Source organism: Coffea arabica, chromosome 9c (assembly GCF_036785885.1).
Source record: "Coffea arabica cultivar ET-39 chromosome 9c, Coffea Arabica ET-39 HiFi, whole genome shotgun sequence".
Taxonomy (NCBI): Eukaryota; Viridiplantae; Streptophyta; class Magnoliopsida; order Gentianales; family Rubiaceae; genus Coffea; species Coffea arabica.
The window spans coordinates 23402180-23420705 of NC_092326.1; the positions used below are offsets into that span (position 1 = coordinate 23402180).

General features: G+C 35.9%; 1 protein-coding gene and 1 long non-coding RNA gene across 5 annotated transcripts; both read right to left on the minus strand.

The window, feature by feature from the left end:
* Nucleotides 1–8938: 8938 nt before the first annotated feature.
* Nucleotides 8939–11170, minus strand: LOC113714816 (F-box/kelch-repeat protein At1g30090). The gene is made up of 2 exons (XM_027238902.2): nucleotides 10897–11170; nucleotides 8939–10387 (listed from the first exon to the last, which is right to left on the minus strand). The coding sequence occupies exon 2, from the start codon at nucleotides 10326–10328 to the stop codon at nucleotides 9111–9113; it is 1218 nt and encodes a 405-aa protein (XP_027094703.2). The 5' UTR covers nucleotides 10329–10387; nucleotides 10897–11170; the 3' UTR covers nucleotides 8939–9110.
* Nucleotides 11171–13281: 2111 nt separating this feature from the next.
* Nucleotides 13282–17154, minus strand: LOC113713728 (uncharacterized). 4 transcript variants are annotated; one of them, XR_011821003.1, is made up of 6 exons: nucleotides 16800–17154; nucleotides 16561–16618; nucleotides 16135–16275; nucleotides 15341–15606; nucleotides 14789–14884; nucleotides 13282–14691 (listed from the first exon to the last, which is right to left on the minus strand). It is a non-coding gene; the product is annotated as an uncharacterized lncRNA (long non-coding RNA). The 4 variants fall into 4 exon arrangements; XR_011821002.1 differs by having other exon boundaries at nucleotides 13282–13444; nucleotides 14573–14691; nucleotides 16561–17154; XR_011821004.1 differs by lacking the exon at nucleotides 16561–16618.
* Nucleotides 17155–18526: the final 1372 nt, after the last annotated feature.

Below are 18526 nucleotides of genomic sequence, written 5' to 3' on the forward strand. Positions count from 1 at the left end.
AGCGCTCTAGGATATCAATCATTCTATTAATGGCAGTGGCCACTAGATTACCCTCAATATTTTCCTGATCTTGGGTCGGTCCAATTGCCGATCCCTGGTCATCCCTTTGAGGTTGGGCCTGTCTAGTCCCTCGCCCACGACCTCGACCACCTCTTAGTTCTTCCATAATCTAGGCGTGCCTAGTGCAAGAAATAAATAAATAAATTATGCGGTGCAAAGTAGAGAGCAGGAACCAATCAGAAAAACATCAGAAATAACAATAATTTACATTCATTAGCATATCAAGTTCATACAATTAGCAAGTCATGGGGTAGTCACAAAAATATAGCACACAGGTGCCACAAGAGTACTTTTAGTCACAGAAGACTAAAGTAAAAGCGAATGCCTCAAAAATAGGCCACACAGTCATGCAAAATACAATGGCCTCAGGACTTAGCGTCACCCCAACTAATTCTAGCTATACTAGTCAAAAGGGTCAAAAGAGAGGTCAAACTGCCTATACCTAGTCCACAATAGGACTATTAGGAGAAACCTCCTCCTCAGGATCCTCTTCCTCAGAGTCCTAAGCTACACTCATCACCTCATCCACTAGTCTAGTGGCATCAGTTAGGATCCCGGAAGCCCTATCACGAATCTCCTCTCTCAACCTAGTAAACTGAACCCTAGTGCTCCGGAGCTCCTCATTAACAACAGCAGATGTAGCTACCTCGCCCTCAATCACCTCCTCGAGCTCGACGATCCTCTCGCCCTGAGCACTAACCATCTATCTAAACTCGTCCACCTCAGCCTGTAAGCCCAAGTTGGCATTCACCAACTGACGACGCTCGTCGTCCAAGGCCAGTACAACGTGATTTGGGTAAGCAAAGGTCACCCTACAAGCACATCGAGGATATCTGTCAGGTGGGGAATAGCGTACTCGAGCTCTTCCAACTAGAGTTCGGTAGTAGATAGGCCTAGGAGGCACTATATGACCATTCGCATGGCCATTACCGTCAGCTGCAGGAACTTCATTTCCGTTTTCCATCCCTGCAAAATAATAGCACTTTTCGGGTTAGAAATTTAAATCACTATCTAGTTCGGATGTCGTTTATGCATGCCTAGCCCAATCACTAGTATGCCCCAAATACCTCTTAAGGTATAACTTAATTATCCGGTCTCAGGTCTTAAGGGTAGAATATCTAATATGTCTCCCATATAGATCTCTAACCTAGCGCTAACCTAGCGCTCTGATACCAACTGTGACGCCCCCACTTCTCCCTAATGCGAACCAAAGGGTATCCGCGGGACGCCTGCCTAACTCTCGCCAGGACTCAAGCAATTCCATTCAAGCTTATTATCTATCTACACGACACAAGTAAATAACTTAAATACAGTAAATGCGGAAGCGTTCAAACTTAACAATAGTCATCCATTATCCAGCCCACACGTCGGGTGTTCAAAGTACATCATAATTCCCAAATATACATCACACCCCAAAAGTTACATTTCAATTCCAAAAGTACAACCCAAAACCAAGGGCATAGCCAAAATATAATAGAAATCCTAAACAAAAGCACATCAAGAGGGTTTCTCCAGTACACCTCCGAGTTCAAATCTGTTAAGGAAAACAAATCTACAGGGTGAACAAAACGCTCGTGAGGCCAAGAACACACATGCAGGCACATAGTTCAGGTAACAAACCCAAGTAACAGTTCAAGTGATAACTTGCAAGTAATTAATAATGCCAACAAAATGTAAACAGAAACAATTCAAGGATATGGTAGCTCTCAGGAGCTAAGTTTCACTTGTTTTGCCGATGTCATTCGTATATCTCCCCGCGATGACTCTCCGTCAACCGGGTTGATATTTCTAATCAGTAGTTCACCACTTACTTCTCATCCGTCCACTATACACCGCTCTGGGCCCGCACGACATTTAGAAGGCTATACTCCACGAGTATGCCAAGCAAGATCTCTCAAAAAGATCAAGTTTATCATGTAATTCTCATGGCTCACTGAGGTTCCCGACCAAACCCATGCCGGATCAAGTTCCAAAGTCGGCCTATGAGTTTGGGCGTCCCCCATGTATCATGTAAGTGTCAAGGAGATTCACTCCAATGACATATGCAGCCATAGCATACCATGTCATGAATTCAAGCATTTGACAGGTTGAAACATGTATTTCAGGTCATGTAAACCAGGCAAACCATGTTAAGCATGAGTCATTTGTTTCAAATGAGAACGAGTGCAATAAAGTACATACTCGACTCCATTTTTCAAAACCAAGTAGGCTAAGCATGTAATCAAATAAGCCAAGCATGAATCAAGCCCATAGAGTTCAAGTAGCCATACACTTGACACTCACCGAGCAAATCAAGAAGAAATATTTTCTGAAAGTTCAAGTGTTCACTGTAGGATCCTCTTGAAGGTTCTCGTGTGCGACTGAGCAAATAATAATGTATTATCATTCACATGCCCCAATTATCAAGGAAGATTGTATGTTAGTACAATCTAAGGAAATTTCACGAAAACGAACCTCAATTACTCGTAAATCGATATTCAACTAGAGTTTCTTAAAGTACAAGAGCGACCGAGTTTTCATTTTGGGAAATCAAGTATAAAACGTTCAAGTAATATCGAAAGAATAAGGAGTGCTTGAAAACTCCCCTCCTTTGGAATTCGGAAAATTTCCAATTTTGATACGATATTTTGAAAAATCGTATTTCACATTCTACATGTCAAAATTTGGAAAACTTGGTACCGTTGGAAACCTCTTTGAAAGTACTAAAAGTTCTTAGAAGACACTTTTCCATGAATCTAAATTAAAAATATTCAAAATTGGGCTCAATGTTACTGTTTCAGAGTACTTAAGGTTGTGTTGGGGTTGGTTTTTCGCTAAATTTGGAAATTCGTCAAAATTCACATGTTGCGAGCTAACCTCTGAAATTTGTCACTCAATTAGAGTTACAAGTAAGGTTTATAACAGACAAAGTGGATCAAGAATCAGAGTTTCGAGCACCGAGATACGGTAGCTCAAATTTTGGAAAAAATTCAAAACTGGTGAACAAATTTCCAGATTTGAGCTTCCAACTTTGGGACTTTAGTTAGGGAATGAAATGGACTTGGATTAGTACAAAATTTGGTAGTATAATGCTCCTATATAAAGATTATCCCTCTATCAAATTTCATGGAAAAATACCTTCGGGAAGGTAGTCAATCAAACAACCAAAGTTTCGAAAATCCTAAGACAAAACTGTCTTGAGCCTTTTGTTTTCCATTCCAAACATTTGGTCAAGGAAAAATTCCTCAAACATGGCTCATTAGTGTAGGCAAAGCCTAAGGAACATTCATGGTACATTTCGTAAGTGTTTAGCACCAAAATATTCAGTTAGTAAGTCTACACCAAGCCTTGCATCAAATCTGTCCAAAAGTTAGGGTTTTCAAGAGCAGGGCAGGTTCCGTATTTTGATCACAAATCACTCAACCTCCATAAATCAAGATTAGAGTGTTGGATCATTACCTACATTGGTGGGTGTACAAGAGCAGAATTTAGGTCCCTTGAAGCTCCAAGAAAACCGTGGAAAGTGAGCTCCTTTGATAGCTAGATGAGCTCTCCAAGTGACAAGCTAGGTGGTCTTCAATTTTGGTGTGAATTTATGAAGGTTTGGTGCAAGAATTGAAGATGAAAAATGGCAACTTTTGTGTTGTATTTTGCAGCTGATGGTTCGGCCAAGAGAGAGACTAGGAGAGAATGTGTTTGATCCAATTTTGGCTTCCTAAAGAAGATACAATGTGTGGTGCAAAATCACTCCAAAGTCAACTGAGAATAGTGCGCATAGGGCACGTTTGGTGCTCGATTTTTCTTGCATTTGTTTCACTAGTGCACTAAACCTGTAGTATACTTATATTCATACAAATATTATTCACTCTTAATTGTCCCAAAATAATGGTCTAAAGTCTCTCAATTAAGCGCGCGCGTGAAAAGCATATTTCCAATTTAGGCGCGATAAGGTGAAACCTTCGAGAAATTCTTGTAACGTTCGTACCACTAACTATCACTTGAGTATTTAAATCTAAAATTACCTATTTTAGGACCATTGTAAATGTCTCTAAGTTTCCGAGCCTATTGTACTCCCAATTAGCTAAAGTTTTCAAACACGTTTTCACTATTTTCATTAATCGAGCTTCCAAGAAAATTAATTTTTGAAACGAGTCACTTTAAAAATATAATGAAGTCATAACTCCATGTATTTAAGTTTAATAAGGCTAGAAAATAATAATCGAAGAAAATATCCGAATAAATAATTAAATGAGCCAAAAATAGGAGTCGAAAAATAATAATTTTTACGAGTCCTCACAAACATGCTTGCAATATTGACCGATCGTGCATGAGGTTTCTCCCCTAGATTTGAACAAGAAAACTGTGCACTTTTGGTAGCTATATGGAGGTTAAACCTGCAACTTGCTTTATTTGTTAAGTAAAGCTTCAAACCTCATAGTTTTGAATTTATATTGGCATGAAATGGCTAGACTCTTGATGCATGATATGGCCATAGGACTAGAGATTGACCAAGAGAAAGAATTAGGGTTAGAAGTGGAAAGATTGTGATCAATTGGTAAGTGTTTCAACTGCATGTTCCATGTTACTTGATCCAATGTGACTTCTTGTTAGAAATTGTTAGGGATTCTGAATTATTATTTCATAGGCGAGTGTTTACTTCATCGCGCTCGACCTAACCTGACTGGGTTCTAGCTAACTTGTTTACAAGTGAACAGATATACATGTACAAGTAACTTGATAAATATATGACTTGAGACTTGACTTGAAATACTTGAAATGCTTGAAATACTTAATATGCTAAACTTACTTGGCTTGATCTTGGCGAGGTGAATATGTACTTATTTGTACTCGACCTCTGTAAAGTATATTATATGATCTTGCATGCAGACTTGCATGTATATGTGCATGAATGTAAGCTGACTGTATATCTTCTTTCAGCGGCTGAACTAGGCTCTTCGCTGGCACTCTTATCCGAGACGTCGGGTAGGCTAGATAGCCTTGAGTTACTCATGCGTATGCGTGAATGTAAGTTAGTAACGGTTGAACTGGGCTCTTTGTTGGAGCTCTTACTTGAGACCCGCCTTACAGCGATCGGGTAAGTTATACAGCCTTGGGTAAAGGAAAAATTTTCTAACCTGTTTACTCATGATATGTTTGAATACCGGAGCGTTAGATGACAGCTAACGTCTCCAATCATTACATACATAAAGCGTTGGGTGACAGCTAACGACTCCATTCACGAATATTTGAATACTTGGGGCTCCAAACCCAGATCATGAATACTTGAACACTTGGGGGTTCTAAGCCCAACTACATGGCTAGTTGGTCAAATTGAACCTACAAGGGATTGGTCGAGAAGATTGACGAACCTTGAGTACTTATTTGACATGCGGGCCCGGTACAGGGGGATGATCGGTGGATAGAGATTAGCGATTAAGTGGTGATCGACAAACATTATAATTGGTTGACAGAGTGTTAATGGACCCTAGAGAAGCTACTATGGAACCTACTCCTGAGAACAGACTATATCATTTGGCATGAATGTGTTCTTTACTATATATTATTGTGTGATCTATCTGGTTTACCTACTTTACTGTATATTATGTCATGATCTATCTGAATATGTCCTGCTTTTTGATATCCTGTGAATTGTATCATACCTGCCAGTTTACTTGCATGTTTTCATGGAACTTCACTAGGCATTTGGCTCATCCCATTATTTGTTTTCCTTAATAGAATGCGGGGATAAGAGAAACATGAATAGTAATAGTTTGTACTAGAAAATCTCGAACTTGTATTTAGTCGGCACTGAATTATGGTACTAGTCATTTAAGTTCCTTTTTTTTGGCTTGTACTTTAGTTTGAATATTTGGATGATTTGAAACATATAAATGTTATATTGAAAGACTTTAGTGTGTTATTGATTGGGGTGCATGAGTGAGTCCTGGCGAGAATTGGACAGACGATCTGCCAAAACCTTGGGTACATCCTAGGAGGAGGTGGGGTCGTCACATTATACTTGACTAACTTGCTATTGTAATTGTACATTTGGTTGCTCACATTACCACACCAAAAAGTAGTTGGCTGAATAGGCTCTAAACAAATCATTTGCCGATCATGTACTTTATTGCCAATGAGCCTTACCGGGAAGTAGAGGTATTGTATGACACTATATAAGTAAATTATTGTAATAGCTAGTCAATGAAATCAGGTCAGCCTGAGTCCAACCCATTCAGCCCGAAAAAGCCCGTTATTCAAGTTTTTAATTGGGCCATGTAAAGTTTGGATCTAAAATTTGGGCCCATATTAAATATGGGCCAAATTTGGGCCTTTCTAGCCTCTCCCCCGATTAACGCCCGACCAATATATGTATACATATTATAACATAAAATATTAATATGTATAAATATATAGTAATTTATAATTATTAAATATATATTATGTATAATTACGTATTTAATTATGAGTTTAGGCTAAATCTGATTTAATCTTGAATCTCATATAAAAATGTGAGTTGAGTTTGAGATTTTTTATTTGAGCCCGAAGCCCAAGTGCCTGAAACCTGAAAGCCTTATTAATTTATGAGCCGAGTTTGGATTTGCCAAAACCCGACTCACAAAACCCAATTGATAGCCCTAGTTATAGCAGGAAATATTTTGATGAAATTCTCAAAATACCCTATTATTTCTTATTGCATTTTTTCCCTGCATTCTTACATCTCCAAGCCAAACATAGGATTTCATGTCACTGACAAAGTGTTTTCGTCAATGATGCAATTTGTTTAGCCACTATTCTTGTATAATCGACAAAAGAAAAAAAAATTTCCTTTCCCTGTCTATATGCAGATAATCAAACTTCTTTAAAGATAATATTTTAATGTTTCAGCACAAAACTTTTACCCTTGTTTTTTTTTTGTTGTAATAAGAGATAAAACTTTGTAAAAAACACTTATTTAGAAACAAGAATAAGAAGAAAATAATTTAAGCATATATTGCAGACAAAAGAAGACAATTTTGAAATGAAACCCAAACTTTGATTTCCACATATCTTAAGCAAAATTTTTATTATCTCACTGCAAATTCTGTAGCTAAATCTAATCAGTGATAATTCAATGGAAGAAGTGGGTTGGAAGAGGATGATACTAAGCCGAGATGAACCACAGGTAAAAAGAAAGACGAACGGGTTTCCTTCCCCCTTTTTTTTCTTGGGTTTCCTTTTATTCTTCCTCTTCTTCTTCTTGTTCTTTTTTTTTTCCCCGTAAGAATTTCCTTATAAATAGTTGACTATGCAAAGGGTTAAATTAAAATCTAGTCAAACTTCAGGGCTCTTTTGCATCTTAGACAAACCTCAAGGAAGGTAAATGCACTTTTTTGGAGAGGGTGTCGTGTCATTTAAGCTCCTGTTGATTGAGCTTGGAAGTGTCGCATATAGAATTAGCTGTAAGCTAGTCCAACTAAACAGTTCGTTTTGTAGTTTGGTCTGAATCTTAACGAAAGCAAATGTAGTTTAACCCAATATTCATCCATCTAATGAATGCACCAGTACAAACTAAGAGCCACCACCAAGTTACTTCACCATAAATTCTTCTGTTGTTTGCTCCGTTGAACTGCTACTCTTTTGGCATAACTCTTCATCTTCCTCGTTTTGAAACATTCCACTCCATCTTTGATTTTTCTCCCTCAATATATCTCTTCATCAACCTCCTGTTCAATGTAGCATCTCCTAGCCTCTCAACAATTGAACCCTCTGAATTTCCCTAGTGGTGCTCCTGCATTGTGTAACTAGTTTCCACCACCAGATTCACAACTGCTGCCATTTTTCCTAGTTGGCAGAGCACTTCCGTTCGAAACTTCAACCTCTTCCAATCTCAAGAATCCTCTTGTACAGAAGTTTTCCTCCTCCACCATCAACAACAATGCGTTAGAATTGCAGTTGTATATGTAGTCGCATCTCCAGCATAGGTTGGAAAGACAGTCCATACAACAGAGAATTGGGTAACAAAAACACTGAAATACTTGACTAGAAGCCTTGGTATTTCTAAAATATTGGGCAAATCAAAACTTTAAGCAATTGACATGCATATATAAAGTGGAAGCAGCTACTCCTGATGAAATAAATTAGAGATCATATAACCTGCCATCACGAAATGATCTTTGCAAGGGTAGCTTTTTCATCTGATACCCATAAAGATGAGTTCCATTTTAGTATCATTCCCCATGCCCATGTCTAGTACCTTCAGAAGCTCAAATTGCTAACCAGAGAAGAATGACTATGGAACAAAATCTACAATTAAAAGATAGAACCTTCCTAGTCTTGAAGGCAAGTACTGCTAATATATGCAGATATCGATTTCAGTGTTAGATTCAAGATCACACGTGATCTTTAGGAAGGTGTAGAGGGTGAATTTAGCATCAGGGATGGATCTGACCGGGAGACAAATACAGAACCAAATAGAAGAAACAGAACAACTGCGTAGGCCCTCAAGCATATTTTAGTGTAAGAATTCAAGTAGACCAAGGTACCAGGAGAGTAAAATTGCACCTGTAAAACATTAGATGGAAAGCAACCTCCTAATGGTAGTTACTCTATCATGAGACAAGAAAAGGAAACTACATGAATCTGGCTTGAAAATTAATCACCATTCTATCTGCTAGGAAGCAAAACCTACTAATTGTCTAACATCTACCGTTGTCAATTTGCAGTTTCTTATATCCAATTTAAAGAAGCAACAGCATGGCAACCAGGCTCTGAGACCAAAAGCAGCTATTAGCTGAAACATATAGTTTTATCACTCGTTGTACTGATTCCAAGGAAGTAATCTAAGATCATACAGCATCATAGCTCTAAGCTGGTTCTCAAGTGACATCACCAACCCAAAGGTAAAATTGACAGAACAAAATTGCAAATAGGGCTACATATAAACTTTAACAATAAAAAGTGAGTCAGTGATTACATCAGATAACTTAAGAAACTATCCACGCTTTTCTTTTAATCAAAAGCTTTTGATCATTTCATAGATTTACAACAAAATTCAACACAATATACAAGGCAATAACAAAGAACCTGCGGAGCTAAGCAAGCAGAACCTGTGCACTCGAAGGTGTCAAGTCAGAAAGAGTTTCAGGTGCATCTACTACCCCCCATTGAACAGAAAAACTGCTTTTTTCCTCAGAGGAGTATCTTCCATACTGCCGAAAGATATGACCCACAGCAACATGAAGGTTGCGACCAACAACAAAGATCCTGAAACCATAGCAGTTGACAGAAAAAGGCTTGCATATCTGCTCTGGCAAAGGAGGACCTTCTACAGTTTCCCAAGAATCATTTTCCATGTCATAAACCTTAAGTTTTGTCCTTTCATGTTCTGAAACCACAAATAAGTGACCATCAATCACAACACTCGAACCAGTCCATCCTTCTCGCAGCCCTGAAGCCATACTATCCCAGACATTAGTCCTCGGATCATATATCTGACCACGGGGTACAACATAGAATGGCCAAAACCAGCCTTCAGTGACAAAAAGCTTCCCATTCATTACTGCAGCATCATATGAGGCCATGTTGGTTCCCATACTTGCAACAGGATGCCAAGAGCCTATACTAGGATCCAGAACTTCAGCAGAATTAAGTTCGTAAAGATCTGTGCTATTTCCTCCAGCCACATAAACCATGCCGTCAATCACTCCACTGGCAAAAAATGACCTTGCAGTAATCATCTTTTTCATCACAGTCCAGCGATTTTTCCGTATTTCATATTTCAATACCAAATTGAGAGGGCAATCCACATCAGACACCACGCCACCACAGACGAACAGAACACCATCACCAGGAATGGAAACACACCTAAATCCATGGGGACAGACCTTGTCTTTGCAAGGCATGGCGGGGATAGTGTGCCAAGAAAAGTGTGTCAGATCAAGGACCTGCCACTGAATTCTTCCAGTGCATTTGTGGAAGGCAAAGACAAAAAGCCAGGGCTCATGAAAACCGAGCTCCTTTCTGCGCGAGAAGAATCGCTCCTTACTGCCAAACAGTGAATGCCAACGCTTGCAAACAGCCCTGCAGCTTCTGTGCTCATCTACTGGAACCCGAAGGAGACAATTGAGAGCCACATCATCGGGAAGTCCCGGAATCAGAGACTCCCCATTAAGCGACAATTCTAAATCCAAAGAAGGATCAAGCAGAGCTGATTGTATTGCAGCTAACCTAAATTTTGGGGACAGTGTCATTTGAGAATCCCCCAGCTTGTGAACCGGAGCTTGGTGTGAGGAAACTCGAACTCTTTGCATCTTCTTTCGCTCTTTTAACTCCCAAAAAAGTCACAAAATTCCAACAAAATTTGACGACCCTATTCCCAAATATGTAATCCCTTTTAGGAAATCCAACCAAAAAGCAGTCTTACACAGAGCAATTACATGAGCAGATTGCCCAAATCGTTGAACAATCAGCCATACTGACAAAAATCATTCGTTATCAAGAAAATTCTTTAGGAAAAAGACAAACCCAAAAATCAGGGGGTCCAGCTACTCCCAAACACCATTTTTCTTACCGACTTTTAAGCCTTTACAAAAACAGAAAGAATTTTAAAAACCCACAAGAAAAAGCAGCTTAACATGCCATTTCTGTCATCGTAATCAGCATCAAGAACTTAAAATAGTTGAATAAAGAAGACCCAGTTTACAACTCAAAGAGATGTGGCTATCATGGTTCACAACACATCAAGAATGGTTGATGAGGATGCACAAACACTAAAACATGTAAAAGTTGTCTTTAAGGCAGATGATAAAACAAAAACCCCTAGAGCTGCGGAAAAAAAGGGATTACATAGGCTAAAAGAAAGTTTAAACAAGAACTTACAGATTATAAAATTGAGGAAAGCTGCGGAAAGATTGAGACTTGATAAGAACTTCAGCAACTTGTTTAATTAATTTGCACAAGTTTGTTCGTTTGTTTGACCACTAAAGACCACTCTTCTCCCCAACAAATGTTAGTTTATTCTTGCACCAGCCTCGGAGGAAATAGGATGTGGCAGACACGGCTTCGCGTTTCCGTGTGAATTATATATACAGAGTGTTCTCTGGAGTGCTCGACAGTGCGCTACTACCATGTCACGATGGGGAGAGCTGGGCTTTGACATTTTGACCATCCGAAACTCATTAAGTGCCTCTCATGTGTTTCATTTTTCTGTTTTTCACTGTTTTGGATAATTGTTCAATTTTTGCCATTTTGGTGCACACTACATGTCAAGCGGTTTTTCATTTTTCTGTTTTTCACTGTTTTGGATAATTGTTCAATTCTTGCCTTTTGTGTGCACATTACGTGTAAAGCGGGTTTTTCTAAATTTTTGTCATTAATATATCTAAATTTTACACAATCTATTATCACACCCCTTATCGAAAAAAAAAATTATCACACAACTTGCCATGTACTGAATAATTAACACTTTTTCTTGTATTTATACTGGTAGGTGTGGGCTGTGCAATGCATAGCCAGTGCCCAATGGAATGAATTCATTGATAGTAATTGATGAAACAATAGCTTTGTAGTAGTTATGGTTATATTTTTTACAGGAAATAATAAGTTGTTTTTGTTGAATTTATTAGTAATTGCATTGTATAGAAGTAAATTCACATTTGTTTCTTTTTGTTTAACTTGTAAATACAAATGTGTATTGTTGGAAAAATATATTGATTTCTATAAACTTTTAGAATGTTTTGGTTTTAATTATGTTGTATTGGTGATAAGTTATTCAAGGAGGAAGTTACACACCTTGTGATTTCTATTTTACGAAAATTACCAGGAAGGAAGTTATGAGAACAAATAAAATGAATAAAAGCTTCTGAGTTTTAATCTACTTTGTCAAATGTAGTCACTTGATTTTTTGTTGTCAAAATTTTCATCTAAATATGTAGTCAATGATAAGTAAACAACTCCATTGATTCATGGTCCAATCTAATGGTGAATGCATGATGAAATTACACAGAACAATTGATCAAGTGGTTGAAATTTATACAAAAAAAAAATTGTTGAAATTTATACAAAGAACAACTGAACTCTTAGGTAAATGGTAAACATCTAACCGTAAAAAGTCGTTGAAAGAAGTAAAACAATGACCTATGATTTGTAAAGATTCGTTGTACAACAAAAAAGTGGAAACTAGGAATGATATGTATAAAAGAGTGGCCAACTGTTTTGAGTTTTACCAAAATGGATGAGTAAGTTGTTTGACCATTGAACCGTCAAACAATTACAAAAGGAAAGCAATCAACCACTACAAATCTAATGGTCCAAGATATCAAAATTATATTTTTAAAAAGTGAAAAACCTCAAATAAATAAAAACCTTAAAATTTGCTTTGTAATTAAATATGGCTTGGCTAAAATAATTCTTAGACTGACTATTTCATTTTAATTATGTAAAATAGATTATACACGTCTTCGCTACCACAATGCTTTTATAGTCTTATTGCAAACAATATCAATTTTTCCATATTCCATTTTAAATATTTATTAGAGACATTATTTATACATCTTAATATTTTTCCCACACCATAAAAATATATGTTTTATCATATTTTTTTCCAATAAATCCAAGACAAATAAAACCTCAAAAATTGCTTTCTAAATGAATAAAGCTCATAATTGGCATATTTGTTTTTATTTTTATGCCATCAATTAAATCATCTCTTACCCAATTTCTTTGCAATATGAAAAATTTATCAATTTTTGTATCTCTTCTTGCCAGTAATCCCAAAGAATAAGGAGAGTGTCTATAAAATGAAAGAAAATTACAAATTGAAGCAAGCGATGCACTTGTATATGCTTTGTAAATAATTAATCTAACATTTAAACCTCTTGTCATGATGTGTCTACTCTCATTAAAAATATATCAATTTTGGTATTTTATTTTCCCTCAAAGTCCAAATAATTTTAAAAATCTATAGAAAAATAAGATTTCATTCCGAATATTAACCTTGCATTTACACTTAAATTTTCTATGCTTATACATTTATTCAAAGTAATAATTGATAAATTTATTTTTTTGAATTAAACATATTAATATTAAATATTTCTCAATTAATTATTTATTCTTGACTAAAGAGGCAGTAAATAATCAGCTATTATGGCTTGATCCCTTACTGTGTATCATGATCTGTTGAATTTTGTATTAAAAATTAATAGAGCATAATATAGTTCATAAATACATTTGTCATTTAGGTAAAAGTCTAGAATTGTATTTCAATTTTGTAGTTTCAAAGATATTGACATAATTTAGATCCTACTTAAAATCTCAACATCAATTTTTTCAAGAATCCAAAGCCAAAAAGGAAAAAAAAATACTATAATGATTGGTTCCATTATATATGCTAAAAACTAATGGAGCTGAGAGCTGCAATCATCCGAATCTGTAAGAAGAAAATTGTTTAAAGGAAGTTAGAAGATTAATAAAAGGGAGAAAGAAGAATTAAGCATACAAATTCATCATTTGAGTAAAATAACAGAATTTAGAAACTGAGCACTGGTTCAATATTAAGATCTTTTCTACTTTCCCACTGCCAAGTAATTCAGCAGGTTGTCATAAACTATCTAGTAGTGCTATATCCTAGACAACTATAAATTGAAATACTAATTGCCCCCTAATTAGATTGCTAACTTGCATTTACTCCATCAAGTTCTTTATGAGAACGCCATCATAAAGGATCTTGAGCATTGATATGAAATTTTGGGAACATCTTTGTGATCTTCATTTGGGATGGCTAGCAAAATTTGACCTCCAACCTCAACAGTGTATGCTTTGATAGTGTTGTTCTTCACTGTGCTTTTGTCCTTGGATTTTCCAAATTAAAAGCATGGATGAAACAAACCATTGTAACCCCCTCAACATGAGAGGCTAGTTTAGCAAAATATGTAGCATCCTTAATTTCATTAGTGAACTTTGTTCGAAATATTTGTTTGAAATATTTAATCAACAATTACATGTTGACTGTGCAATTTCCAATTGTGAAGCAATATAGCTTTTTAAAATCCAAAACTAAGGTAGCATTCTAAAATTTTAACAGATAAGCAGATACGTTAGATACAAATAACTTATTAAAGCATACAGAGTCATTTTTTTATGGCAGCCTCAGTCAAAAACCAAATAGTAGAAATTTATAAGTCACTTATGCCTACGCCATAACTGAGACAGCTTATCTTTTTCAATTATTTCCAACTGACCAAAAGAGTGCTCTTATAAGGCTTTAGGATATCTTAAGAGTCAAGATCAAAAGCTCTACATGAATTTGTAAGGGTAAACTTATGATAAAATGTCATACAAAAGAATTAATCCAATAAGCAAAACTTAAAGCTATAAAATGGATCAAATAAGTTGAACAAAACCTCATTAATTCTTTAAGGAAAAATACGACTTTTTAGTATAATATTTCAATCCTTTCCTACAATTGTTCTTCTAAGAGCATTTAAGCACATTTATCAAGTTGCACTCATCATTATGCAATAACTCATCAAGTTATAGCTCATGGAGTTGAACTTACTTGGTCATCAGCCAGCTAGATGAAGAGCGGTATATGATAACAATTTCTAAGCATATGGACTGAAAATTGCAGCATGTAAAGATCCTGTTACATCATTTACCACAAATCCCAAGCGACACCTATCGTATTTTGCCATTACATGAAGCAAATTAGAAGCTATATTGTTGTAAATGATTTACTAATTCTAGCATTAGAAAAGTAAATAATAACATTTACCTCGCTTCAACTCCAGTTTCTTCCTTGCATGATGGGCATCTAATGGTACATTCTATCTCAATTTGGATAGATTTTTGGGTCTTAAGCCAAAAGTTTCTGAGAAAAAATCAGCCAAAACTTGACATTTGTAGCAAAACTAAATTGAAACTCAAAAGTCTTAAGTCAACATGTACCAAAGCCATGGTTAAACATGCAAGTTCTATGTCTTTAAAGCAATGGGTGTTATTATAGGGTACTATTAAGTTCAAGCTTTCACCATAAGAATATGAATTTCAATTTGAATCATAATGAGTTCATAAAGACTATCATTTAAATAATGAAATAAGATTATTAAACAAATTAATTGGACAACAGTGGTTCTCATTATCAATTTAGCAATTTTGCCTCTTGGGCTCTTGTTATCAACAATACATAAACCTTTCTGTTTTGTTACTCCAACAAAACACAATGAATTGGAAATTAACAAAAATTTAAGAGTTCATTTATTTCCTATGATGTTAAGCAGCAGAGGAAAGGAGAAAAATTTACTTAGCAGTAGGGGCTGTAGCATACCATTAGCAGTAGAAACCTGGGGCTTCTTCTCTTGAGCTGGCTTAGATGACTAAGGGACAATTTCTTTTCCAACCCCAGAACCCACAAAAGTTTCCTGACTTCTGCTCTCAACTCCACCAGCTCCAATACTCTTGACAAGCCCATTAGCACTCCTAGGAGAGAATAAGCCACCACATTAGCCAAGTTCATCTCAGATCCATCATTCCCATAATAAATTCACTTGCCAGAATCACCGTTAATGGTGTCAGCAACATCCCCTTTGGTCCCTGAAATTAAACTCTTAAATACACCAATATGTGCAGAGATAACAAACTAACAATACAAAATTTCTAAGATATGTGCATATGATATATCTAAGATACATATGACGTATCTTAGAAATTTTATATTAAACTTTGGAATACAATACATATGATATATCTAAGATATGTGTAGAGATAACAAACTAACAATACAAATTTCAACTTCTACAGTTGGAAATTCTCAATCGTATGCTATATTACATCAGCACCATAAGAATTTATGTGGTAGCGCTTTACCTGGACAAAAGGTAACCATAAGTTTTTAAGTTATTATATGAAGATGAAGTGTACGACATACTTGAATCGGCAACTTCTACATCACAAAAAAACTGTAAACCATGTTTCCAACTACTAATCTACTAATAATCAACTTCTTGATAGGATAATTTGTGCCCTAAAAAAAATGTTGAAAAGGAAAGATAAGGTGCCCTAAAAAACATAGAAGGAATTGGCCGTAGAGAAAAAAATGATATAGACCGGAGTAGAATTTACCTGTGCGATCATTCTCTCCGTGTTTTCTCTGCTATCCCAAGTTTTACACAGACATTTTATCAAACACTTGATGGCCATTGGTCTCTGAGATTTCACAAAACCTTGACTTGCTTGAATAGATATGTTTGCTAGATAAATCATCTAATAAAAAAAAAGAGAAAACAAGAGAAAATCAGCTCGAATATCAGAAACATCATCTAATAAAAAAAATAAGAGAAAAAGAAAGAACAAAATGGAGAACATCTGATAAAAAATTTTAAAAAAATGAAAAAAAATGAAGAAAAAATTCATTGACACATATATTCACATTTACCAGAAAAGAAGAAAAAGGAAATTTTTGTACTAAAGTTAGGAATATCATCTAATAAAGACCTAAAAGGTGAAAATAAAATTCAAAACCAAAAGGGAAAAGAAATAAATTCTTACTTTTCCTGCAGCCCTTTCTCCAGAACTCTTTCTTGCTGGAGTTCTCTTTTCTTCTCCTCTATTGTACGCAATATCACAAAATGTAACGAAGGAGAAAAAGTGCCAAAAAGTAGACTCAATCTATGAAACAATTGGTGGTTTCCATGGCAATAATTAACACTGATAGGTTATGTGTATTCTACAGTGGAGAATGAAAAGGTTATGGTGAAAAAAGGATACGGAGAAAGGAAGAAGCTTACCTCTTCTTTGCTTTTTCTGACCATGCACAGGAGCAGTTCAACTGCTATTCTTGATTGTCTGACATACAAAGGAAAGGAATGGGAAACATAGCCAAAGAGATGAGAAGAATGGTAGGCAAAAAGTCACAAATCCTGAATAGTTAGCTATTGTTTTGAGAGCCATTTTTTCTCACTGAACAAAGCAGTAATTTTACATAAAAAGACACAAATGGCCTCAACAGTGGTATACTGTTCGCAAAAGTAGTCAACATTATGAGGCCATAAACGGAAAAAAATTTCTCCATGGTAGACTCCCTCCCCAGAGTCAACCACATGGCTCAGTGTGGTAGAAGAAGTCTTAAGAGCTTGTCCTTCTAGCAGCAATATGGCAGCTTGGGAAAAATCTACAATAAGAAGCAACTGGAACTTATATTATAGTTAGATAGATGTTTTCCTTGATTAACTTTACCTTTTCAAAATATAACACTTAAAATTCATCTGAATGAGTGTCCAATAGACACTTGTTTTGGATAATTATTCAATGGACACTCGTTAGATGTACCTTTTATGAAATCTTGGGCACTCTATATGGCCAAGATTGGGCTAAATTTTAAATTTCAAAATTTGTATAACTACAATAGCAAAAGTTTTGTAACTTTAATTGCCATTTGTTATATCACAAAATATTATCCTATAATTTTACATTCCATAAAAAAAACTGTTTACAAGAATGAAAGATACAATTTATAAATTTAATATGCTTTGTGAATGTTTTACACCATTTTGGGGTTATTATGGTTACAAGTATCTTCGGGGAAAAAGCGCCGTTATGAGGTTTTAGAAATTAGGAAAAATGCATTTTTCATCCTCAAAGTTTGTGTTGATCATTTTCGTTTCCAAAGTTTCACCAAGAAAACATTTCATTCTCAAAGATTTTGAATTTTGGCTAATTAAGGACAATTGACAGAACAAGATTCAATTTGGACAAAAAGTGGCACGTGAGATGCATGTCCCATCAAAACCAACTCTGTAACAAAAAATGGGTCAAATCCAACGGTGTCATTTTGCAATCAATGAAAAAGGGGGTAATACCAATCCTTTAACACTTTTCTCCTTTTCTCTTCTCTCTATAACCCTAAAAAGTTTTGACAACCATCTTCACCCTCCTAAATTCGATCATCTATTGGCTAGACGATGGCCATAAATGGCCTCCGTGCAGAATCCAGCCAATGAGAAGCAAAAGTTGTGACGACCCCACCTCCTCCTAGGGCGTACACCAGGGTTTAGCGGACCGCTTACCCAACTCTCGCTAGAACTCACTCACTCACGTCAAGAAAATAGGGTGCAACCTCAAGAGTAAAGAAAATAATAGCTTCCAAGTTTGGAACATACAAATACATTCATTTCTATCTCAAACATCCATACAATCCCAAATATATCAAAAGATTTAAGTTCTCAATACATTCAACCCTAATCGAGCGACTAGTGCGAGTATAATTACAAAATTTTCAAAAACAAGACCAGTCTCATGCCTCACTCGTACCCCCTGTAAGGAAAACAAATAGCATGAAATGAGCTAAAAACCCAGTGAGGTTCCAACTAGCAAGTTGACTATTATTTTAAAGTCATGTATCAAAGTAGCAAAGTAGCGAGCATAACCAGTCCATAAAAGTGAACAATAACACTTCAAGTAGTAAATCTCAAAATAAGCGAGTGTAAAATTCTTTTCTAAAAGAAACAAGAACACT

Bases quoted from the DNA above. Each gene is read 5' to 3' on its own strand.
- LOC113714816 (XM_027238902.2), bottom strand. From the start codon at position 10,328: ATGCAAAGAGTTCGAGTTTCCTCACACCAAGCTCCGGTTCACAAGCTG.